Source organism: Coffea arabica, chromosome 4c, assembly GCF_036785885.1.
Source record: "Coffea arabica cultivar ET-39 chromosome 4c, Coffea Arabica ET-39 HiFi, whole genome shotgun sequence".
Lineage (NCBI taxonomy): Eukaryota > Viridiplantae > Streptophyta > Magnoliopsida > Gentianales > Rubiaceae > Coffea > Coffea arabica.
In genome coordinates, this window is record NC_092316.1 from 4,164,993 (window position 1) to 4,189,911 (window position 24,919).

At 37.5% G+C, this 24,919-nt stretch overlaps 4 protein-coding genes across 7 annotated transcripts; 3 read left to right on the forward strand and 1 right to left on the reverse strand.

The window, feature by feature from the left end:
• Positions 1 to 609: 609 nt before the first annotated feature.
• LOC113740200 (uncharacterized) lies at positions 610 to 7,147 on the forward strand. 3 transcript variants are annotated; one of them, XM_027267729.2, is made up of 10 exons: positions 610 to 803; positions 1,819 to 2,177; positions 2,287 to 3,165; positions 3,762 to 3,842; positions 4,492 to 4,710; positions 5,468 to 5,536; positions 5,639 to 5,698; positions 5,800 to 5,865; positions 5,972 to 6,178; positions 6,617 to 7,147. In XM_027267729.2, the coding sequence occupies exons 2-10, from the start codon at positions 1,871 to 1,873 to the stop codon at positions 6,841 to 6,843; spliced, it is 2,115 nt and encodes a 704-aa protein (XP_027123530.1). In that variant the 5' UTR covers positions 610 to 803; positions 1,819 to 1,870; the 3' UTR covers positions 6,844 to 7,147. The 3 variants fall into 3 exon arrangements, with proteins under 3 accessions (XP_027123530.1, XP_027123531.1, XP_027123532.1); XM_027267730.2 differs by having other exon boundaries at positions 610 to 782; XM_027267731.2 differs by lacking the exon at positions 3,762 to 3,842.
• A 2,280-nt stretch (positions 7,148 to 9,427) lies between these two features.
• On the forward strand, positions 9,428 to 12,202 carry LOC113739659 (protein HEADING DATE REPRESSOR 1-like). The gene is made up of 3 exons (XM_027266930.2): positions 9,428 to 9,696; positions 11,328 to 11,650; positions 11,765 to 12,202. The coding sequence occupies exons 1-3, from the start codon at positions 9,600 to 9,602 to the stop codon at positions 11,969 to 11,971; spliced, it is 627 nt and encodes a 208-aa protein (XP_027122731.1). The 5' UTR covers positions 9,428 to 9,599; the 3' UTR covers positions 11,972 to 12,202.
• Positions 12,203 to 12,514: 312 nt separating this feature from the next.
• On the reverse strand, positions 12,515 to 15,927 carry LOC113739655 (uncharacterized). Of its 2 annotated transcripts, XM_027266923.2 has the most exons (7): positions 15,791 to 15,927; positions 15,607 to 15,729; positions 15,061 to 15,324; positions 14,782 to 14,955; positions 14,572 to 14,678; positions 13,551 to 13,876; positions 12,515 to 13,360 (listed from the first exon to the last, which is right to left on the reverse strand). In XM_027266923.2, the coding sequence occupies exons 2-7, from the start codon at positions 15,694 to 15,696 to the stop codon at positions 12,750 to 12,752; spliced, it is 1,572 nt and encodes a 523-aa protein (XP_027122724.1). In that variant the 5' UTR covers positions 15,697 to 15,729; positions 15,791 to 15,927; the 3' UTR covers positions 12,515 to 12,749. The 2 variants fall into 2 exon arrangements, with proteins under 2 accessions (XP_027122724.1, XP_027122723.1); XM_027266922.2 differs by having other exon boundaries at positions 15,607 to 15,872.
• Positions 15,928 to 20,565: 4,638 nt separating this feature from the next.
• LOC113739656 (aspartyl protease family protein At5g10770-like) lies at positions 20,566 to 22,870 on the forward strand. Its single transcript, XM_027266925.2, has 2 exons — positions 20,566 to 20,872; positions 21,369 to 22,870. Exons 1-2 carry the CDS (start codon positions 20,710 to 20,712, stop codon positions 22,634 to 22,636), a joined length of 1,431 nt encoding a protein of 476 aa, XP_027122726.1. The 5' UTR covers positions 20,566 to 20,709; the 3' UTR covers positions 22,637 to 22,870.
• Positions 22,871 to 24,919: the final 2,049 nt, after the last annotated feature.

Below are 24,919 nucleotides of genomic sequence, written 5' to 3' on the forward strand. Positions count from 1 at the left end.
TGCTGCAATTAATGATGCCGGGACCAGTACGTACCCAAGTCTTATTTGTCCATTTTCTAAATCTACCCAAGAAAAAAGTATGGTACCATGCCAACTGATCTTTTCCTTTTCATCCTTTACCATGCTACGAATGAGGGATTAGGCAACAAAATACCAAAAAAATAATAATAATAAAGAAAGAGAATTTTCTTTAGCATGTTCAAGCTCATCAAAAGCCGATTCAAGCCATTGGCCAACAAGCCTAGCAGTGGCGGGAAAATTTACCGGACGATAATGAGCAGAGCACCCTTTCTTTCTAAGCCTCCGGTTCTGTAACTCCGCGTTCTCGTCACGCCATGTTATGCTTACGTGCACGCTAGACTTCCATAAAAGCCCTTGGGCATTCCATCACAATGACGATATTGCCCCAACAATGACCAAATGTCGTGCCATTATAGGCTCGTCACTCATCAAACTGTCACAGCCGGTCAAGCTACCGGAACTGCCACATCAGCGACGAGCTCAACCCGCGATGCCCCCACATGGCCCTCTCTTTGTTACACGTGTAACGGAGAAAATTGCAAAAGTGGGCCCTACAACCGAACCCTTTAAAACTCTCATAGAGCCCTAAGCGCCAAAAAAAAAAAAACCCCCACCTTTTCCCTTCCCCTCCCCTCGCACCAGGCCACTCTGAAGTCACAACTCACAGCCCCCAAAATCTCTCAAAAACCCCTGCACTTTCTCTCTCTAGAAAAAATCGCTTCTTTGAAATTTCTCCGATCATCTGTTTCCATCATCAACTGGTACCTCCACTTCAGTAACTGGTACTTGTTTTTAACATTTCTATATGCATATGGGTTTAGTTCTCGATTTTAATTTGGAGCTTTTCTTCTTTTTTTTTTTTAAAAAAAAAAATTTCTTATTTAAGCTTTATTTTTTGCCTGTCCTGTATTTAATGTGTTCGGTGCCTTTTTTTTTTTTTTCTCTTTTTTCTTTTTTGGTTGTTGGATGATGGAATTTTTAGACTTCTGTAATTCTTTTAGTGCTTTTGGTGTGGTTTCTTGATTATCGTAACCATTAACTGTGGGCATCGCTGGGCTTTTGGAAGTCTACAACAATTTTGGAAGATATTAATCGCAACAGGGTTTAGGGCTTTTCTAGAATTGGAGGTTGTATTCATCTGTTTGCTGTGTATATCTTGCGCACAGATGGTGGTTTTTTTTTTTTTTTTTGGTTCTTTCTCGAAATGTTTGAGCTCAAATTTTGCTGGGTGGTTTCCATCCGATTTCTCATTATTGGGACTCACAAATATTACCAGCAAATTATTTCATTTCTTGGTTCTGATGAAAATGTTATTCAGGGAGATACTGTATTTACCTATATGCATACAAACGAATTGCTGATACCCTTTTTTCCTCCCTTTTTTTTTGGGTACTTAGACGGGATTTATTGATTTGAGCAATAAACGGGCACAATCACTGTTCAGACAAGGTGGTTTAGGACTTTCTCTTTATTAGATCTTAGGTTTGTGTGCTTTTTGTTAAATTGGAGTATTCAGCAAGAATTATGCCAGGATTTGTTAATCGCTGGCGAGATAGTGTCCACCTACTTTCCGATTTTGCAAATGTGATGTAATTATCCCTTTATTCCATTTCAAGTTCTTTTTGCACATATTACTTGAGAAATGAGATTTGATGTGTTCACCTATAGAAATTGCTTATGCTTGGTCTTTTCCCTTTAACTGTCAGCTTCTACTAATCTTGGTCAGTTTAGAGATTTGCTTGTATGTTTGCTGGTGCTGGGTATTTTGCATTGACATTCTACTGTGTCATTTTGCAGAGTTAGACTGGTAGACATCACTCTCTTGACTTGTCTCTCCACTCTGAAACTAATGATGGGATTTGACAAGCCAAATGATGAGCAATATCCACCTATGCCATTGCAGGGTGATGGTGGATGTATGTTTGCCAGTAGGGAAGGTGGAACTGTTGACTGTGGTCAGAATTTTCCAAGCTGTACGGGCTCTGCTGACTTTTCATTCCCATATGTATCTCTGGCTAATTCTGCTTGGAATGACATGCATGCAACCCATCATTCTTACCCACATGACCTTAGAAATGGTAGCCATTGGATGACTGGTCTAATGGGGCTTGACAACTTGCAAAGTCAGGACAACCTTAATTTGCACAGTCTCGGAGGTAATGTGATTATGTACCTTGGCAATCTCAGAGCTTCTGAAAGTTTCTATCCTGAAGGAAAATTAGAAAAGATGTAGGTTAATTAACTAAAGTAATATGGTTATTTCAGGTAGTTTGAGGAATGTAGATGTTCAGAATACTCAGGCTAACGTAAATTTTTTGCCAACTGGGAGTAAAGCTGCTGGAGATTACCAAATGAATGTTCTGGGAGGAGAGGCAGAAGGTAGTACCGTAAACTGGTCACAGATTAGTGAGAGTTCTTTAAATTTAGGATGTGGTGCATCCTTGTCACACCAAAATACAAGCTTTCTTGAATCTGGAGTTAGAAATGATGTCAAAGTAAATGCCTTCCATCCAAGACAAGTGGACGGAAGTTTTTTAACCCTTGGAATTGGAGGTAATCCAGAGACAAGAGCTAAATCTAAATTTGATTCCCGAGAGGTCGCCAATAAACTGTTGGAAGCAGTTGGGCCCCAAAGCAGCAGTTCCCAAATTCAACCTGCCACAAGTCTATCAAGTTTTCAAACTTATCCTGGTTGTTCTCCAAGCACTGTATCCAAACTAGGTGACTGGACCACCTCTAAAAATGTTGATGCTATTGTTGGGATGCGTTCAACCCCACATCTCAGTCCTCAGATGCCAGAAGCTTTTAAGCAATATGATTTCTTTGAGAATAATGCTAAGAATACAGGTTTTATCGATGAGTCTATAGGAAGAAATTCTGCACTAGAATCTTATAAATTTTTTCAAGGTGATCCTTCTCCATCTTCATTGCCGTTTAACAGCACTTATGCTTGCGTCCCCCAACCTGGATATACCAAACAGTCAGAGTTGGGATCAGAAGCCTTTGAGTCTACCTGGGTGTCCGCTCAACCAGCCAGAGACCTTCTGTGGAATTCTCATTCTATAGAGCCAGGAAATATCTCATCCTCCTTTGGTTCCCATTGTAGCAGGCTGAGGGATGTCTCTCTCCCACAGGATTACTTAGGTGAGTTTTAGAAGTTGTTTCCTGTCTCTTGTCACTTATGAGTGTAGATTACAAATTTGGCTGGAAGGTTGTCATTTTTATGTTTATTTCATAAACAAAGTCAAAGTTGGGTTCAATGATTTTTATTTGTCATCAAAGCTGTCTAAGTTTCTTTATGTCTTGAATGACCAAATTGTGGTTGCACAAAGGTCCATAATTTTTAATTTACTTCTTTAGAAAAAAGGAGGAATTGTTTCCCCTTTTTTATGACAAAACTAGTATATGGATAAAGTCACAATCGATGGCAGGCAATTTCCTTGGACTGAGATGGAAGCTTTTCATACAAGTGCCCAAAGTGATACATGCGTACATTCACTGTTGTTGTGAATTCTCTAGCAGCATGACAACTTTTCTTATTGCATTGAGTGTAAGCTTATCTGTAATTTGGGTTGTAGACTACGTAGAAATTTGCCAATTAGTAAAGATTTATAAGGTAATGAGAGTTGGAATTGATTTTGATTTTTGCTGTTCCACACCTGAGACAGAGAAGCAAAAAATGTTAGCTTGTGTTAGTATAGCCATTATCACTTAGAACAATCTGTGAACCTCAACTTCAGGAATTTCAGTGCTTCCATCAGAGGGTTGTGGAACTCAAGCTGTTGGAAGTGGTGATCAGTGTGCCAGTGGTCAGCCAGATGGTGAGTGCATCTCATTTATGCGTATTTGCATCACATACAAATGCACAAACTCCTTACATACCAACTACTTTGCATTTTATAAGCAATTCTTTGTTTAAGAAGCTTTTGAAACTCCTTTGGCATTACCATTTTTCTGCCAATTAGGAGAAAAAGGAAAAGCTTTTGTCAGATATCAAGAACATGTTCACATAAACACAATGGCCTGATCTACTTTTCTGTTAGTTCTTTAACATTATTTTGTAGCCTAGTTCAATTTGGATGGAAATGAGATTATCTCTAAGTAGTTTCATTCCTTTAAATAAAATTTCTTCAAGTGATTATGGCCGTGGTATCTCACACCGGAAGTGTTCATTTATTATTTTACTCGGCCGTACCTGATCTATTGTATGTCCAATTAAAGTGATTGTGATCATGACTTCTACAATGTACTGAACTTGTTAAGTTTGGGCCTTGGGAACTAGAGGAAAATTTGTGGAGTTTCCGATAGTGTATGGTCTGATAGTGCTTAAACTAAATGTTTTTCCCCTCATATAGAATCAATTAACAGCAAAATGGACCAATATTTTTCATCTGCTATCCTTGAATTAACTAGCACAATGAAGTGAGCAAATTTCATGGTAAGCATTTACTTGCTACTATTCTTCTGCAGGCCATGTATCTTCTCCTTACAAGGTTAATTCTGCACAGCATTTTCGAAGCACCAATTATCCCAAGAATACCAGTCTTCTGATTGCAGAGGGTAGTGCTAACAAGCCTGCTATACGTGCTCCATTTCCTCGAAGGCTAGGGGTACAAATTGATGATCCTGCTGCTACTCAATCTGCTACTGGAAGTGTATTATCCGAGAATATGGGAGCCCAGACAAGGAGTAAGTAATTCTCAATTCAAAAGCAGCTCAATCCTTTTCATGATGCAGTTGAATATCATATCCTGTGGGCTGTTTGATTTAGTATATTGGGCTGCATTTTTTCTGTTTTGTCCTTCTTGAGACCTTAACAAGAATAGTGCTTTAAGGATGACTACAGCATTTTTGACACCCCAATGCTCGAGAAAAGTTCACCACCCACCAGAACCCCCCAAAAAAAGGGGGAAAAAGATGAGAGAGAGGGAGAGGGAGAGGTTTTTTTTTTTTTTTGGGGGGGGGGGGGGGGTTTGTGTGTGTGGAGGAGAAGAAAGCACCAGTTTATTTGAGTTGTGAATTCCATAGGCTGGTTTCTAGTAGCCAAGTATGCAAAATGCTCTAGTTTAGCCTTTGGGTGACTGCATATTAGTGATCTATGTTGGCTCCACTTTTTTGCTTTTCTTTATTTGTGTTTTGTGTGTGACAAGAAGCTTTTCCTAGTGTGACTTATCAGGGAAGCACGTTAGACTGGCCCCATACTAAGTTCCTTCAGTTCAACTGATGTTACTTGAAAATTGTGTTGTGTTGAGCTAATTTTGGTAATATGACTCAATGTCAAGGTTCAAGGTGATAAGATTTTTATCACATGATGGAAAGACAAAACAGAAAGAGAAAAAGTTGAAAATAAAGACCGTCTAAAATCTGGTTCACATACCATGTGCATCATCTTTTGACCTTGTGATTATGTTGTTAATTGTCCTTGGTGCTTGGTATAAATGTTCAGGTAATGAGCATCAGTCTCAAATTTCTGGACCTGTTCAGCTTGCTAAAAATTTTCTCGGGCCCATTTCTGGTATTAATCTATCATACTTGATATATTGCAATTTAGTCTATACATAAGCATAATATTCTGATGTTCAGATAATCCATAAGAGTGACGGTCTGATGTTCCCAGGTCATCGTCAAGACCGTTTGGCAGCTAAATTTAATGTTCAAAGTCCCTCCCTCTCAACTGGTATTTATGATTAGATTTTTATCAGGAGAGAGAAATCTGAGTACCCTTATCGGCATGTTTCCTGTATGAAATATTTTTGTGTTTTCCTTTGTCTGAACTAGGTCAACCTCAACGTGCTGTCCCTGTTCGGTTTCCCAAAGATCTTATGAGAGTTGATCATACAACTGGTATTTGTTCCTTTAGAAGTGCTTATAGTGTTTTATGCAATCAGACTGAGTTTCATGGTCAGCTTATTGTGATTAATGATTATGATTGTAACTTTTCCACTTACAGGTCAGGTAGTTCCTCAAAAAATTGGTAGGACATCTCATGTTCATGGTGTTATTGGCCAGCCATCTCTTAAAAGGAGAGCAAATGAAACCCCATCAGTGCCTTCCTGGGGTCAGCGTAGGAGGTTTTTCACTCCCAGTTACCATTCTGCAATGAGCACTCCTGCTATTCCCCCTCTTCCTTCCACTTCGGCTCACATAAAGTGGACAGGTATTCCCTGGCACCCTTTCACTTGCACCATTTTCCTATAGTTTCGGATATACTGCACATCGTGGCGAACTGCAATTACTATTTATCCATGCCTGAGCATATAGACCTCCATTATTGACATTTAAGAGACCTGCAAGGAGCAGTATTCTTCAGAAACTGCATGGAAAGAAGTAATTTTTTCGTTTTAAACATGTTTATCGCATCACTGAACGTTGATATACCTTTCACATTTAGCGCAAAATTATTTCAAGGACTGGGCTGACTTTGACGATAACAATTTTGCCTAGGCTTGTCCTGGGTTCGGACCATATTTGTTCAAGCTGATCTAATGCAAAGTAACCACAGCGAGACAAAATTGATTAATTAACCAAATGCACCTTCTATGCTGCTACAATCTTGATAAAGGTTACAAGAAGTGACTGTTAGACGTGCTTGCAGATTCTGAAAGTCCTCCTCGGCCAACTGGACATAGATGCATGTTATGCAAGAGGGATCTCTCTTTCAGACCAGAAGGCCCCATTTACCAGCCTATCAATCCCCCGGCTGTCGCAGTTCTTCCCTGCGGCCATACGTTTCATGACCAATGCTTGCAGAATATCACCCCAGAAGATCAATCGAAAGATCCTCCATGTATACCCTGTGCCATTGGTGAAAAACAAGCTTGAAATTATTCTCTCATATTCTGTGTTGGGCAAACTCTAAAGATGGGAAAGCTGTATCTACATTTAACTGTATCTACATTCAATTAGGATTTTAGTAAGTGAAGATAACTTAAGAGGGAAGTAAAATTTTTGTATAGTTGTTGGAAATTAGGTGTAGAGTTCTTGCAACTGTACATAGTGAATGTGGGATGGCAGATGCGGTGGGACAGGTATTAAAAGCAACCATTCAGTTACCAATTTGCCTCGAGTGTACATGAAGCCTCCCTTTGTTTTGAGAATGAATAGAACGAATTTCATTTTGTACTAATGAGGATGGTACTATCTGTCCTTCTTGGCGTTTGAACGCGTCTAAAGTTCTTCTAAGCTTTTTCTTGGAATATGCTCTGGATTATCATTGTACGCGTAAGCCTTGCGTGTCCAAAATTGCTCTGCGCTGATTTCTCCTGCAATTGTGTGGTATTTCCGTAGTTATAAGGTAGATTTTGATGAGTGCTGATTCAACTCTTAAACTGTAAATTGCCTGGAAAATTATTGTTGGTAACTTCTTGTCCTTGTAATTATTAAATTGGGATTTAATTGATATGTTTCCTTTCAAGATAGTTATATGTTTCGTTTTTCAAGAAAAAACCCCATATGAATATGATCCAGCAAAGCGCTTCCTAATTTCCCTCGCTTTTCGTTGAGGTAAATTTGTCATTTAAAAAGTTGACAATACACAATTATTTAGCCTTACCGGCGGGGCGGGAACATGGCATATCCGGAACCGGAAGTAGTTATTTGCAGCCATATGAGCCCTGGCTGGCTATCCGGCGGCTGGCAATTAGCAGTAAGAACACGTGACTGCTCGTGATTTCTGGCATAATAAAACAAATAATTAATTAACTGCACGTGACGTAGTCTTCCAGCCTTTTCAGGACCAAGAAAATTCTCCCAAACAAACATCAGCATATCCTTTAGTATTTAGGAATTGGATCCCTTCACTTTCTCTTTCTGGGCATCTCCGAAAGTCCTTACAAACATTAGGTGGGGTGCATTTCAGTAATTCAGAAACTGGACCCATAAATTATGAAATTAGTCTATATACGCATACTATACGAATGTTTTTAAAATATGATAAACAAATTCGATACAAAAAATATGAGTTCAATAACACATTTGCAAATAGTACAAATATATTTCAAAATTACGAAATTAAGAGTATAAATAAAGTTAATATATATTTTTCACAAATCTTGCTATACTAGTACCAATTTTAACTCTTATACTTATATAAAAGAAATTAAATTAGTTAAAATTTTATCACCTTATTAGCTTTATATGAATAAATCTATGGATGTTATCACCTTAAAATTTTTTTTTTTACCCAAAAAAATCTATGGATTTTATAATATAGGTTATTGTTGTTTTGTATGTAACTCAAAACATATTTTATTATTCTTACAATAATTTTCAAAACTTTTTTCACAATTTCAAGTATAATTCGTGAATTATAATATGCCCAAATTTTGTTACATACACAATTAGCTGAAAAATATTCTTGAAAAGAAAAATAATTCAAAACATCCCCTACATTTCGTCAAATAAATTTTTTAATCCCTCATTTTTAAAATATTAATTTTACATCCCTTATAATTTCAAATTAATAAAATTTGATTCCTACCAAGGTTTTTGATGACTTTTTAATCTAAAATCACCATGTAACCCATATACAATTATTTTTTATATACAAAAGGCCAGATATCACATTTTTAGTTGCAAAGATGAATATACATTATGTCAAATTCCACCTTTTTCAGGAGAAAATAAATATGGTTCATGCCAGATCCTACTTTTGTAGAAGCAAAAGTGAATATAGATGAAGAAATTTGTTTAACTATAAATGAGATCTAACCTTTTTTTCTCTTATAAAAATGATTATGTACGGGTCCCGTGATTGATTCAAGATAAAAAAAAATGATCAAAAATTTAGATTAGAATCAAATGTTATCGACTTAATTTTGTAAATGAATTAAATTTATTATTTTAAAAGTGAAGGATAAAAAATTCATTCAACGAAATGTTATGAATATTTTAAATAATTTTTCCTTCTTGAAAAGTACGAAACATAAAATAATTATCCATACAAACCACCAGACCAGTATGATACGAGTATAATACAAATTTGTACAAACTCGGCCGAACAGATATACCACTTACAAAACATGAAAAACGCGACAACAACCTTTGCCTCAGTAATTTCAAATTTTATTTAAAATTTAAATTAAAAAACTAAAATACCAACTGAAAATGGGGTCCACTAAGAAAGACAAATCTAGGCCGTCCAAAGCCATTGACGATTCCGTCAGCCACCTCTCTCTTTGGGTGATGAATTTGATGCCAGGAAACCTGGAGTGCTAATCCTCTCTCTCTCTCTCTCTCTCTCTCTCTCTCTCTCTCTCTCATTTCCCACATCCGTCCGTGTTGATGATTCAATATTCTCTCACTTCATCGGCTTGAGTTGTGTAATAACAACCTTCTTCTTCTCGCCTACTCCAACTCCTAACAAAGCCTACTATTTCCTCAACAGCAACAGACTTAAATTAGTACTACTACTATAATTAGCAGCTAAGGTCTGAAGAGGCAGATATAATTACTACTACTATAAAAAAAAAAAAAAGATCTTTTCTTTCCTTGTTATCTTATGAGTCCATAAAATAAAAGGAAGAAATAGCTTTTGATGGTCAGCTCTTGACTTGTAAGTCGGATAAGGTACGAATGCTATGGAGGAACCAAATAAGAAGGTGGAGCAGACTTTGATCAATGGATTCTCTCCTGTTTCTTCTGCTCCTGTTTTCTGGAAATCCAGGAGAAGGGCAGGTTAGCGACCCTTTTGATTCTTGTGCTTAATTATCCTTTTCTCTTCGCATCCTTGGGGTCAAATTTTGTTTTGAATTTGTGGGGTTTAAGGATCAACCCATGGTTTGATGAGGGGTTGCAGGATGCAAATGACTGTAGAACCGTAGATCTCTTCATGCAAAGGCTAAGACTTGGGATCCAGAATTGTTTGCTTTCTTGACATTTGAAGCTTGGAGTATTTTTCTGCTTTGGTTCTTCTTGTTTGTCGGCTAAATCATTTGCAAAACTAATCCCAACAATTAACTCTGACAATTTGACACAGCTGCTCCGAGATTAAGCAGCTTAGCCCTGAACCTTATCTCTGCGACTCCTCCTCCCTTTTTCTTTTTCTTTTCTTTTTTTTTGCCCTTTTCTGGGGTTGGGAACTTGCTGCTGGGATGTGTACTCTGGACATGGGCGATGATTGTGAAGTGGGATCTTCCCATGTGGATGGGGTGCTGCGGTTGTGGGTTAGGGAAGGGAAGCGTACAGCTGCACCACCAATACTTGGTCTGACTTTGCTCCCACGTCACTTCATTACTCATGATTGGCTCGATTTAGGTTGGAGTTAGCTAGCAAATCAACCTCAAAGAAAATACTACTATTAGAAAAGAAAATAAATAAATAAAAAAGATGGGAGAAAATGGATTGTCCATCTACAATCCTCCCCGTCTGATTGGAATTTAATGTTTACCCCTAAAGATTATTTTTTAAAAAAAAAAAATTCCTTTTAGACTATGAAATGACCACCTCATGATTAGTTGGCTTTAAAGTTTTGCTGATGATTTATTTGAGATAATTACTGTAACACTTTTTTGATGTGATGTGATGAATGTGAGATAAAAAGGTGATTGAGAAAATAAAAAGGTGATTGAAATTTGTGAAGCAAATTATTTTATCTGAAATCATGCCAATCCAAACAAACCCACATTTGATTTTTCCGTCACCAAGATAAGTATTTTTCTCCTCCACAGTTTTTCCGCTATTAAGATTTTACATTTGATTTTAAAATCATCTATACCTAATGTTAAGAATCTTTTTCTACTCTGTGACATTTTTCAATGGTGAAACTTCTGATCATAGTTAATGATTGTAAACTTGAGATCTTAGTTAAGTCATAATCGCAATTTCAATCACTTAATGTAATAGCTGTAATATTTTCAAACCAGTATGAGAAGATCAAAATTTTGCCAATGCTAATTTGCAGTTTGATCAGTAAAGTAGAGCCTATTAACTGGAGACCTGCAAGCATTTGACTCTGGAATACCTCTTCAGACTAAAAACTAAACCAAACTAATACTAGTTATTTTTAAAGACTCTGAGACTAGGTTCACGTTTACAAGTTTAACTTCTTCATAGCCTTGTGGACATAGATTTCAAATAAAAGGGCGCCTCCTTCTAGTCAGAGTTTTGCCTTCTTACTTACTGCAACCCTAATTTGAAAGCACTAATTCTTGTTACTTACTATAGCATCTATTTAGCAGATTATAGAAGGCAGCAATCTTGAGCTCTTTGTGATTCCCATCTTGCTTACTGCCTTAGTAAAAATATTTTGAAACTAAGCATATTTTTTCCTGGAGAGATTCCTGCTGAACGTTTGCATCTTCCTGCAGTCAGCGTGAAGTATTTAGACAAACCAACAGAAAATGATGCTGATAAACCTCCAGAAACACAGGAAAATCCCACCGCTGAGGCAATGCAGGAGGATTCAACCCCTGTTGTTCTATCAGAGAAGAGGAAGGCACTCTTTGAACCACTGGAACCCATGACAAATATAAATGGTCGTAGACCATCCGCTGAAATGTTACTTCCCCCACCGGACTTTGATGCAGCAACTTATCCCAAAGGCTGGCTGATTGGCAAGAAGAGGAAGCTTGTGAATGTTGATGTTGTGGAAAGCATGCGCAGGATTGCCGTCCAGGAAATGAATAGAAAGGTGGTGTTCTCGGTAGCCTCTTTGAGTACTAGAGCAAATATTGCTCTTTTTACTCGAAAACGCCGGTTGTCCTCTCACAGGATGTAACAACTAATTACATTATTTCGTTTGCAGGATAGGGAGATTGATGGTCTGAATGAGCAGTTAGAAGAGGATGCTCGATGCCTTGAGCATTTGCAACTCCAGCTGCTGGAGGAACGGAGCAAGCGATCTGAAGTTGAGCGTCAAAATGCAATGCTGCAAAACCAAGTTACAATGCTCATGGACATGTTACAGGAGAATGACGACGTAGATGATGATGAAGGTGGAGAGGAGCCTTGATTTTTTCGTTCTTTCTTCAATAGTAGGAACTAGTCATATGGACTTTTCTTCTGGGGAGTATTGTTTTATTTTGCATATACGGTTGGCACAATATTTATTTTGTAATTTTGAGACTTATGCGGTCATGTGTGTGTATAATTAGTTCACATATATTTCACAACTAGCATAAATTGTATACTGTAAATCTTCTTAATGAAAGTCAACCAGAACAACTCTGCGCTTTGAGCTCTATTTTGCTTGCAGCTGACTTTTCGCTTGACTAATCGATCAAAGACTCTGCCTTTAGTTTCTTATACTTGTCATTTTACATCCACACGCTCTACCTTTGGTTTCTTATGCTCATCATTTTTGTCGTTCATAAATCAAGAGGTCTTTGATTGTGAATCTAAGCAGCAGATAAACACGGAAACCCACTCCAGGCTAAGTCCTTACCTGTGGAAATTTATGCAATCACCACCATGCACTGAGCACATGGATGTATGTAGTTTCTGATTGCCAGAAAGGAAGCCTCGGATTCATATGTATACTAGAGATGTTCTTCGATAAGATAAAACTGCACATTTTCCACTTTCCACTTAGATAATGTGATATCAGCTACACCCAATACCAAATCTACAACCCAACAAGCATAACACAAAAAGAAAAACATTTAGGATTCTTCATCAATGAGAATCTCCGAATCCACCACGGTATGCAAATTGCAGCAAAAGACCCTAACGTATGTATATGTACAGGTTTCTGGGCAAGGAACTTCACTGGTAGACCCGAAGGACACATGCTACCGAGCTTGATTGTCAACATCTTCTGAGATGTTGAATAAGAACTGAGGCAGAGATGCTATCCTTGGAAGATTTAGCAGCAAGTCCCCAACAGAGTCCTTTCTAGACATAGGAGGAGGCTGCTTGCACCCTAAGATATCTTCCATTTCCCCCTCAGCTACGGCAGACTTTTCATCGATCTTGCTTCCACTGGCCTGTAAAGTAAAGCTTGAATCATCTATTCTCTTATCCATCACCAACACATCAGAAATGCTCTCACTTTTAGATGGCAATATTTGGCCTGTCATAGGGTCTTTCTGCAGAAGACAGCACAGAGAATTGACCCTTGACATGAGAGACTTTTCATCAGAAGCTGGCACGTATTGAGAGTCACTAAACAAACATCGGTTAATTTCTTCCAGGATCTCCAGCCCTTGTCGTTCATCACTTGAGAGGATGAAATTGTCAGATGTCCTCTGCTCTGATATCCGATTTTCAAGATGGCTCACAAGATCAGACATAGACATAGAAGAATGCAACCCCGGTACTCTTATCTGATGCCAGCTGCTAAGTTCCTTCCATTGCTCTCCTCCACTATTTTTTATTTCTTCAATTACATGCGTATCCATTACTGAATAAACCAAAACACAGAGTCAAATACTACTAGAGAGACTCGACTACATATATAAACCTCCTTGGAGGAAAAGAAATACTCTGTACACATTATAAATCAAATGAAAATGACATTTTACATTTCTGTTGGTCAGAAACTTTTAGTAAATATCAAATTTTGGTTCAAGACTATTAAAAGGACCGGTTACCTGAGCTGGGTGATGGTGTTTCATGTCTAATAGATTCTCTAGGTCTACTAACAGTGTCTTGTTCATTCCTCGAAGAAGATGATTGACCACCTGATGGTGATGCTGCATCCCTCAGGTTGAAGAAAGTGGGACTCTCATGATTGTTCAAATCAAATGCAGCTTTGTTTTCACTTGGGTCATCAAACACAGAGATTCTGGGTTCAAAATATGGAGAATCCAACGTTATCTCTCCTTGTTTACTCAGGAAGTTAAGACGAGGATCACATTGAATAAGCTTTTCGAAATGCTTTCCCAACAAGCCTTGTGGACACTGCAGAAAATGACGCCTGCCAGAAATCCCAGAAAAAATGCCAATCAATGGTGAGTCAGACCATTGCTATATTGCACTTAGTCTCCAGAGATTGAGCAAAACAACGAAAAGGAAAAACTGTCACTTTAAAAAAAAATAAAAATTAGAGCATCTCTCATAAGCTACCAAATATATTTCAAATGTCCAATTCGGGATTACCCCTCTCCCCTGTTTCTTCTCCCCCACCCAATAAAAAAAATCATCTCTTTGGTGATAAAGGGAGAAATGCTAAGAGCACAGAAGGCTAGAATAGAGTAAGTCCAACAATTGAAATTCAGTCGTGAGTCGCTGATACTCATAAAAGTCAGCATTTCGCTCTAAATGCTCATAAGATAGGAACTTGGAAGTCAACATCAGAGAAGAGAGGTGTATGCAGACTATTGTTCAGATACATCTGCGGTCAAGGCAGTATAGCTGTGGTGATAACAAATCGCTATCTACATAATGCTGAGATGTTACTGAGAAAGTCAAAGAACCACCTAAGAAATAACAAATTGATGAAGTAACTCAAATGGTACAAATCAAAATGTGGGGGTGGAGAACAAAAACTCCTTGCTACATAAATAAACAAATAGGACACATACAGTATGGAACAAGTAGCTTGTTGCCTAAAAAGCGCCATTTAAAAATGGCAACACAATAAACTCATGAATGAATGAGAGATTACCATACCTTTGTATGCTGGCCTGACCCCCAGTAAAATCAGATGTTGCCTGCCACAGGGTATGCTTCCTGGGCTGTGGATTTGTCTCCCTAAAGAAAAGAGGTTGTCTTGCAAGCTACACCATTTAAAAAAAAAAAAAAAACATGATTTCACTATAAAAAGTTCATAATAACGGCATACAGTGTAATTAACAAAGGCACAGGAAGTGTTGTTAATACCACTACATCCAAAGTCCCCGGTCCATCATCAGGATAATTCGCCTTCAAAGCCATTATATCAGACCATTGAATTTCAATCTTATTCTTGAGCCCGCCATCAAGAACCTCCCATACAAGCTTATGCTTTGCAAAATAACACTTTGCTACCAAATCCCCTTCATATCTTGACTTATACTAGAAATTAGAACAAAGATATGCAATCAAAATTAACGAAATCATAAGCAATCCAATAAAACAAGTTTCTAAAATCCATGATCAAATGCCAATGTATAAAGATACCTCCCAGGTCCCAATTCGCAGAATCGTTGCTGGAAAATTTGAGGCCTTGAGCTTCTCAGAGGAACCAGAAGCAGCGGCCCCTTTAAGCTCTTTTTTACTGGAACTTGCACCCTTAGGTGAATTAGCTTGAGAAAGCCTCATTTGGATCAATTCCAAAAGGGAAGGACTTTTCCTCAGCCTCAATCCCAATGGACTCGGCTCGTCTAATGGGTTATACTGAGCCGGCGGTGCCACCGGAAAGCCACCCACTTCCCCACTTCCCTGCTGCAACAGTCAAAGCCCCCGAAAGTACATCAGAAATTGAACTTTCCAATCATACAGACAAAACCACATAGAATAAAACCAGGAAAAAAAAACCCAAAATTCACACAAACTCCTAAAAACTGATAGATGTTCAAGATCCAATTATTTGGAGTTAATCCGATTCAAATATATATATATATATATATATTTATATGTATATATACATATAAACTTAAACCGGAAGACAAAACCCCAACACTTCTACAAGTATACATGAGAGAGACAAAGAGAAAAATTACGAACATGAAGCGAAGAAGAGTGTTTGGATCGCTTGTTAAGAGGGCCATATTCTTCTTCCAAAGGGTCTTCAAGTTCCCTCTTCACTGCCGCCATTTCCCCTCTCTGCAACTCGCCGCTTTTCGTCGCCTGAACCATCAAATCAGAAAACTACAAAACTGGAATCGCAGAAATCAATAGGAAAACTCACCAAGTCAAAGCAAAGAGTTTGCCCTAAACAACCAAAGAACGACAGATCTCTCCAATCTCAATTTTTCTTCAAAGCCTTGAATGGAAATTTCTACTGCTTCGCCTTTAAACAAAGTGGCTGCTAAGAAAACTAGGCGTAAAAAGCTTCTGACGCGACTCACACGTGTCACCAACACGCGCTGCTATTAACCTTGCACGTGCAATACCCTCACTCTCCACAGCTACCGCGTGCAATGCAGGGGTAACAAATGGAGTAAGAGTAGAAAATGTCTGGTCCGGATCGATGAGTTCACCCGCCTGTATTGACCCCGGCCGCCTAAGATCGATGAGTTCACTTACATATAGAAAACTTCCAATTATTGAAAATGAATTTTGTAAAGGTTTTCTCAAAATTTGGTCATTTTGCAAAAGATATCATTGGGTTGCTTGTGCCTTCAGGTTACCAAATAAATACGCTCTTTATGCAATACTATTAATTTTTACTGCTCAATACTGTCAATTACAACTCATATACGTTTATATTAATTACCGCGTCGAATTTAAAACTTGGCCTTAGACTCTCGCTGATTATACTACTATTAGCCTAATCTAAAATAGTTTCTATCAAATGTTTTACAAATTTCATCAATAGCTCATCTTTTTTAGTTCAAGAAAAATGTCAAACTTTACGAGAGAAGAGATGAAAAATTTAGGCCATGCTTGGATTGTTTGTTTTCGTCAGAAAATATTGTCGTTTTCTGTGATCATATTTTTCTATCACCTTTTCTCCTCACATATATCAAATCGTTACAGTAATTTTTCCATAAAAAATGACGAAAAATGCAATTCAAACACAACCTTAGCCTGTCTCTTCTGATGATGATATCAAAATATAGTAGTGAATCTCGGTTCATACTTCTTTAAATTCTGTTTAAATTGTATTTTTCATGATTTTTTTTAAATTTTGCAAAAATATTTAATTTTTTAAATTACTTTTTTCTTCACATGTATTACATCCAAAAAAAAATGTGTTAAGTATATTTTATTCTACAAACAATTACTAAAAAAAAAAAACATCCAAAGAGGTTCCAAGACCATGGAATCCCATTTCAAGTGTTGGGTTGGGAGGATAGAAATTAGAAAGGTCATTGGATCACGTGAGCGCTAGTGAGTCAGTGGATAAAGTGCGGGGACCGCACATGAGAACGTTCTGCTCGTCTAGTTGTACGATACAATGCAGACAAATTTAGAGAGATGGAACGTAGGGAGATGGTGGAGGTTGGCGGTGGTGGGATGGCTGAGATGATAACGTCTGTACACGTGGAGAAATCCAGTTGCATGTAGTGACACGTAAGCAACCCAAGTGGATAATGTTTGTGAGTGATTATTGTCTCATTTTTTGTCCTATTGCGTAGGTTACGTAATCCACACGCGTTCGCTTCTGGTACTTGGCGGCGGCAACTGTATCACGCGCTGTTTTGTTGCTTTCTTTTCAAAAGATCACGCGCGTGATGTTCTTTTTAACTGGCAAGTTTTATATTTACTCTCCAAAATTTGATTACTGAAAACTATTGCCATGTGCAGTTTTTGATTATGATATTGATGTTGAATTCGGACATAAAGGATAAGAGCAGTAATTTCTGAATGGGACAGAGGGAAAAAAAAAAAAAAAAAAAAAACCTCTTGCTTATCTCTTGCATTTTGGGCCCTTTTAGCTTATGCCATTTTGGGCTCTTGTTTCTATTTATGGTTAGAGCAGATTTTTTGCTTTTAGGACAGTGTCCACTGAGATTGATGTTGTTGCCAAAATGAACGAATAAATAAATAAATGCTTTTATCTAAAGTTATATATAAACCCCCACTAGGGAGGGGCTTAAGTCCCTCCTTGGACTGTAGGTGAGGGTTACAACTTTATCTGCAGTGAAAAAAATCTAAGAATTGTGTCATAGCACTCCCTTGATCTAGTTGGATCTGTATATCCACTAGTCCCTTACCACAGCCTCCTCAGGCTTCCCCTCTCCCTTAGATTATGATAGAATAGATTATACAAATGTATCGTTGCTGACAAAACAAAAAATAATCTAAAGCTATATATAAAAGATTTTATCCATTCTTCAATTCATCATGCAATGTAACATTATTAATTTCTTCAAATCTACTCTCAACTGAGCAATGTTGTTCTAGCTATGATATATTACTAATCTTTTTCACTTCCTTCTTTTCCCCCTTCCATGACATGCAATATAATAGTTGAGAAGAAAAGTCATACTACTAGGCTTTGTAGCAGAAGAATCCTCGCTGGGAGGTCTGGAGTATGGACCACGTATATGCTAAAAGAGGCCCGTTCACATGCTAATTGACCCTTGTTACCAGTCGAAGGGCCAACACATTTTCAATTGAAAATTTGGGCTTCAAGGCCCAATAAGTAATCAACATCAAGGCCCAACGAATGTACATCTTCCACTCTACATTTTCTTTAGAACGGTAAAGGGAAGTTGTTATTGAGTCCTTTGCTTAAAGTTCATTGATGTTTTTGTCCGCTACATTTTATTTTCCTTCACGGTCGCCTAGTTAGTGTTTTTTTTTCCCTTACTAGGAAGGGAAGCCGGGAAGGTAGGGTTAGAAGTGCAAATGAGTCAAGCTTACTTGAGTTGCTGCAAGTTTGGTCGATCAAAATTTGAACTTGAACTTGCATTGATCGTGTTTGAACTCGAGTTCAATCTGATTGAATTACTTAATGAGTCGAGTTCAAACTTAATATTTGAAGATTGAAAGCTCATTGAACTTAATCGAGTTCAATCAACCTTCACACACACACACACACACATATATATATATATATATATTATTTTTAGGATAAAAAGTCTATTTTGTCTTTTGCTTAAAATTATATAAATTTATATTTATCAAAGATATGATATGGTCCAAACGATTTTGTCTCATTGACATAATGCAAAGTGAATGTTAGCTCTTTGCGAGGTGTTGTCCCCTTTTGTTTGGAGAAAATTGTACGTTTTCCGTAAATACATTTTCCAATCATCTTTTTATCTTACATATAGCAAATCGTATCAATAATTTTCTATAAAAAATATTGAAAAATGCGATCCAAACAAATCTGTCTCCAAATATTCTATTATTGGTAGTACAATAGTACTAATATACTACTGTTAACTTAACTCAGCTGTGGAAAGTATTTGTTATTCGGCCAATTAATGCGATTCCAGTGAAGCTACCACAAGTGTTTGGTATACCCGTGAGCTACTCTTTGCCTAAATATTCCCTAAACATTTATAAACCTGAGCTGGTTTATGTTTGAACAAGGATAATGCCGGGAGAAATTCCAGACGCAAACAACACAATTTGTCTAATTAATGCAAAAGTTTCACGAGCTAAATATATATAGATGTAAGGGTTAATTACATTTACCTCCCCTGAGGTTTGACCATATTACCAATCAATCCATGTAATTTGTCCAAATAACGGTCTCACCTTTTGAATGATCAAACATTTAACAAAAATCCCCCTTAATACCGAAAATGCCCTTATTGAGGCCATGTTGTATTAAAAAAAGAATATATTTTTATTTTATTAACCCTGAAGCAATCCAAAAAAATAGAAAAAAGTTTTTGCTTATTATTTTATAAAAATCATATATTTACTTCCATAAATAGTTTTGAATCAATAATTATTTTAAATCTTAATAATGAATATTAAAAATTAGATAAATCGAAAGAAAAATAAAAAAGAAGCAATTATTTTAAATCCTCAAGTATAGTTCGAATTTGTGGTTCAAGGCATGTTGCGGAGAGCACAGGACATGTTTTCCTCAATTTGAACCATACTTCAGGAATTAAAATAAATTCTTATTTTTTATATTTTTCTTCCAATTTATCTAATTCTTAAGGACCATTGTACTTTATGTGTAATCTTTACACATTAATTAATTTGTTATTGAATTTACGTGAAGCAAAAACGAAGGGCGCACCCCACGAGGACGGAAGGTAATGCAAATATTGATCCTTTTTTTTTTGTTCTTATGATAAGTCTTCATAATATTGATCAAATATATTTCTTCATCATTATGCATTCTTCCGTTTTATCCAAACTAAACCCAAGAATATTTTGCTTTGTTGATAAGTTTATCAGAGAATTTTGCTTGGTTGGAGAATTTTGCTGATATGTTCTTGGCTATTAATAAAACTTACCTATCCAAAAAAAAAAAAAAAATTTTTTTTTTGGGAAACATTATTATTGTATTTGTCTGGATCTTAGAAAGGTCCAGGATAGAGATAGGGCTTCAGAATACTCAGTTGTTTTCGTTGGTTACAAACTTACACAAGAAAAGACACTAACAAAGCTGGAGTTTTGCTGAGTGACTATAGGCAAGGATTGAGGAGGCCTACTTTGTAATAGTAGAAGAGGATAAGCACCATATGCATCTCTCCCTTTCTCTCGCAATCTGAGCTTAACATCTTTCCCTTTCTCCATTCTATTGTTTGTTTGTAAGCTGCGACAGTTGAATCCGTGAAGGAATGAGTCCTTATCCATGGAAGCCTCAACGAACCAATAAAAATCTTTGCAAAACAATTTTTAAAAAAATGCTCAAACAGTAGCTCGTGAAAATTGAAGTCCCATTCCAACCCCATAAAATAAACACAGAAGAGAAGACTTGCTTTGTTTTTCTTTTTCTACGCTTATGCACGTGAATTCCCAATAATTTCTCATGCAAAAGTGGGTCCTAAAGCCAGCCTCGTTTCTTTTGTTCTTAAGCCAAATTCCAACTCTCAAGAATCTCTCCACTTCTCCTCTTCTCCTCTTCTCGTCCCTCCTCTCTCTCATCAGTCCTTCGTGCCTCCTTCCCACGTCCTTTGATCTTTTAAATATTTCTAATTGTTTTGTTTCTCCTTCAACAATTGCACCGGGATATTGGCAGAAATCTAGATGGCTTCTTGCTCATCGATGGTGCTTGTAGCTGTTATTCTACTTCTTAGCACTAATACTCGTGGAGTTTTCAGTAGCTACAGAGAGAAGGAAGTCCTTTCTCTGAAAAAGCTTCAATGGTCACAGAGAAGTAGCAAAACAAGTTTTTTATCGCAAAAATCAAGTGAGTATGTGAAATGATGAATGCTAATAGATTCTTTAATTGTGAATTGTAACTTTGTAGCTTTATGAACTCCTTTGGGATCCGTTTTCATGCACTGTAGTTTCTTGAAATGCCATAAGATTCTTTCTCTGTCTCTTCAGTCTGAAGAGACTGGACTGGACCGTAGCAGTAGTACTAGTAAAGTAGTGGAATTCAGCTGTAAAGAGCAAAGAAAAAGCTTAGTTCTCGATTGTGGTACAGTTTTATGCTATGTTAACTGTTTGAAGTTGGCTAGAATTGCTTCATTGCCCCCAGAACTGAGATTTATTTGCAAATTGTCTAAATTATGGACGCCAACAGAAAGGGAAGCTCCTTACGTACATTCTTTCTCCTTGTTTAGAATGGAAAATTCATTTCTCTATATAGAACTTATACTGAAAGCTCAAGGTTCGTTTCAAGTATAAATTTTCTTCATACGAAAATGTCTGTAGAATAAATAATACCTTTGCTTTTGCAGGAACGGAGAATGGTGCAACTATTTTGGAAATGAGGCACAGAGATTGCTTCTCTGGAATCATATCTGACTGGAATCAGAGGCTCCAAAATTGGCTACAGGCCGATAGAATTCGAGTCAAGTCAATACATGCTCAAATTAAAATCTTGGCTTCCGGCAAAACTGAAGCCCACTCCCAAACTCGGATTCCCATTGCTTCTGGTGTAAATCTGCATACTCTAAACTATATCGTGCCTGTGACAGTAGGTGGCAGAAATATGACAGTAATTGTTGATACAGGCAGTGATCTGACTTGGGTTCAATGCCAACCTTGCAAATTATGTTATAATCAACCCGAACCTATATTTGACCCCTCATTATCATCTTCATACCATTCAATTCCTTGCAAGTCATCAGCCTGTCAGTCTTTGCAATTTGCCACAGGCAATTCAGGACTGTGCGGAGGTGATGCAGGAACATGTAAGTATGAGGTGAGCTATGGTGATGGATCTTATACTCGAGGCGTTCTGGGCAGCGACCGCCTAATACTTGGAACCATCCCTGTTGAGAACTTTGTATTTGGCTGTGGAAGAAACAACAGAGGCCTCTTTGGGGCTGCTTCAGGTCTAATGGGGCTGGGAAGGAGCGATCTTTCCCTGATTTCTCAAACTTCTGATGTATTTGGAGGTGTTTTCTCCTACTGTTTACCTACAACTGATGTTGGTTCTTCTGGTTCGCTAATATTAGGTGGTGATGCTTCAGTTTGCAAGAATTCTACACCGTTTTCGTATACTAGAATGGTTCCAAATCCACAGCCGGTGACATTCTACTTTCTCAATCTCACTGGAATTACTGTTGGCGGGGTTGCTACACAAGCTCCAAGTTTTGGTAAAGCTGGGATTCTTATTGATTCAGGGACAGTTATTACGAGGTTGCCTCCATCAATTTATGAGGCTGTGAAGACCGAATTCTTGAAACAATTTTCAGGGTACCCTACAGCACCAAGCTTTTCAATCTTGGACACTTGCTTTAATCTTTCTTCATATGATGAAGTAGATGTTCCCACGGTTAAAATGCAGTTTGAGGGTGATGCTGAGCTCACTGTGGATGTCACTGGAATTGTTTACATTGCAAAGAGCGATGCATCTCAGGTTTGCTTAGCTCTTGCAAGCCTGACTTTTGAAGATGAGATTGGTATTATTGGCAATTATCAGCAAAAGAATACAAGAGTCATATATGACACTAAAGAGTCTAAATTGGGATTTGCTAAAGAATCTTGCAGTTTCTATTAGATTAGATGGCCTACAGGCTGCTGGTAGGGAGAGCCAAACAGCTAGTTGGCTGCTATGAAGGAGATTAGGCATTTCTGTTTCAGTCATGTATGATATCCATGATTCCTAATTATTGGGAATGGTATAGGTAGTGTAATTGTATGAAAAGCCACTTGTATTTGCTGAGCGTCCAAGTGTAATATATGACACTATGAAATGTAGCTAGGGTTCTGGAGGCAAAAAGCTTCAAGTGCATATCGGTTTTCTTGAGCATTATTTTATGAAAGTAAACCTAGCGTCATCAAGAGAAGCCATTGAAATCGTGGTCTGTCGTAGGTTTATAATCAAACCGAGCTGCTCGTGAGTTGCTCGCGAGTAACTCCGTCAAAAGCTTGACTTGAACTCGATCGAGTTCGAGTAGTTTGATAGACCCTAACGCGTCAAGTTTGAGTATCCAGTAGCAAAATTGGAAGGCTCGTTGAGCCTTATCAAGTTTTTTAATTTTAATTTTTAATATGTTATTATTATGAAATTATCCTTATGCCCACAAGAGTGGTTAAATTTACAAAATATTTTATATTGTATGAAATTTTTTGAAGGATGATAATGCTTTTTCACTCAAAAATTGTCAAAATAATTTCAAATTTTTTTGACTCGAGTTCGATAAGGTTAGCTTTGACTCGAACTCATGCGAGTTGAGTTCGAATTCGATAAGCAATGTATCGATCTCGAACTTGAGCTCCAATAATGTGACTTGCTCAAGTTCGAATATCCTTCCTGCAAGTCAAGTAGAGCTCGAGTATCGCGATGCTCGAGCTTGACTTGACTCGACTTAATTACCTCCCTAGTCCGGCGGTCGGAACAAGTGTGATATGTTTGTTACCTAGACCATAGAGGCCATACCTCCCAAAAGAAACAATCCTACGTACTTGGCACACTCAATATAGAATATAGATTCATTGCTTTTTATGTAGATTATGATTCCTAAAATACACAGAAATCACTTTGAAATGGATAACCTCAACCGTCGGATAATCTTAGCCTTACACCCATGGTTCAAAGTTGCCGTCGCAGTTCAGACCGTTCCACATCGATCTCGACATATCGATTATAATTTCGGCGAGACGTAAATTTTGAACCATTTAATACTCTAAAATTGTGAATAGTGTTCAAAAATATGCTAAACAAAAATAATAAAAAAATTAGCAAAAGAAAATTTGTAAAATGTAAATTTGCGAGTCGACTCGAGGTGATTCGAGCTGACTCAGCAGAGACTATCCATAGCGGAGACTTCTCGACCAAGTTCTCGGTGACTTGGCCGAGTTTTCGGTGAGTCAAGTATCTCAAAATCATTTTGTCCCGATATCATATCGGAGGAGTCTGTTCCAATAATGACTCAGCCGAGTCGTATTGGTCTCGATCAAGACTTTGAACCATGCTTACACCTATGCAATTATTATATGGAAATGCGATTTTTTCCACCCCTCTATCTCTTTGCTGGAAGGACAAAATGACTACAAATATATGAAAGTAATGCTAATTAGGCTTTGAGCATAGGAATTTCCAAAGTTTATATCTGGATCACCGGAGCGTGCTGGTAAATGTGCAAACATCCAAAATCTGCAGTATCTTCCACAAATTCCAAATCCAGCAAACTTAGACCACAAATCCGAGAGCAGGAATATAAGAATAGTGTACGAATTAAAGCAGACATCGGTGCAAACAATGCCAGCGGGATTTGGATTTTTTTTTGCTATTCAGAGGTCTCAACAAGAATGCTGCCAAATAATCTTGGAAAAACCAACGCTTTTGCAGTGCTAAAATAAATGAAATGGGAATATAAAAAGTATTATTATATCAGAGATTCTTAACACGAATGACCACACACAAAGCTCATCTTTGGAAATGCCTCGTAGACAGAGCATATGATTTCTCGTTCATGAAATGGCACAATCACTTGCCAAATTTCTACCTAATCTTGAATGATACCCTCCAGCCAGAATTTGAGGATGGTTAAATCCTGGCAAGACTGCCAGATTAATATCTTTATCAGCAGTCAATTAAGCAAGTTTCCTCCACTGAATCACTTTTGCATCAATGGCTTCCAGCCAAACTGCTTAAATAATGAGATCACTGAAAACTTGAACCAGCAGAAAGTCAAGGACGTTATAAACTGTTATCATATGAGTAGCATTTCTTCTGTCCGACTTCCCAAAATATTTCAGCAAACTTTGATGTGATGATCTAAGTATCAAAAAGATTTGGATACTGTCCATATGATATGATCTCTTGTCTGGCAGAAGC

Excerpts from the sequence above, each read along its gene's own strand:
- LOC113739659 (XM_027266930.2), top strand. The coding sequence starts at position 9,600 with ATGGAGGAACCAAATAAGAAGGTGGAGCAGACTTTGATCAATGGATTC. Across the intron at positions 9,697-11,327 it reads GAAATCCAGGAGAAGGGCAG|TCAGCGTGAAGTATTTAGAC; the intron begins GTTAGCGACCCT and ends ATCTTCCTGCAG. Across the intron at positions 11,651-11,764 it reads TCCAGGAAATGAATAGAAAG|GATAGGGAGATTGATGGTCT; the intron begins GTGGTGTTCTCG and ends TTTCGTTTGCAG.
- LOC113740200 (XM_027267729.2), top strand. The coding sequence starts at position 1,871 with ATGATGGGATTTGACAAGCCAAATGATGAGCAATATCCACCTATGCCA. Across the intron at positions 3,843-4,491 it reads TGCCAGTGGTCAGCCAGATG|GCCATGTATCTTCTCCTTAC; the intron begins GTGAGTGCATCT and ends ATTCTTCTGCAG. Across the intron at positions 6,179-6,616 it reads GGCTCACATAAAGTGGACAG|ATTCTGAAAGTCCTCCTCGG; the intron begins GTATTCCCTGGC and ends ACGTGCTTGCAG.
- LOC113739655 (XM_027266922.2), bottom strand. The coding sequence starts at position 15,738 with ATGGTTCAGGCGACGAAAAGCGGCGAGTTGCAGAGAGGGGAAATGGCG. Across the intron at positions 15,325-15,606 it reads AACACTCTTCTTCGCTTCAT|CAGGGAAGTGGGGAAGTGGG; the intron begins GTTCGTAATTTT and ends TGACTGTTGCAG. Across the intron at positions 14,679-14,781 it reads CGGGGACTTTGGATGTAGTG|CTTGCAAGACAACCTCTTTT; the intron begins GTATTAACAACA and ends TAAATGGTGTAG.
- LOC113739656 (XM_027266925.2), top strand. The coding sequence starts at position 20,710 with ATGGCTTCTTGCTCATCGATGGTGCTTGTAGCTGTTATTCTACTTCTT. Across the intron at positions 20,873-21,368 it reads TTTTTTATCGCAAAAATCAA|GAACGGAGAATGGTGCAACT; the intron begins GTGAGTATGTGA and ends TTGCTTTTGCAG.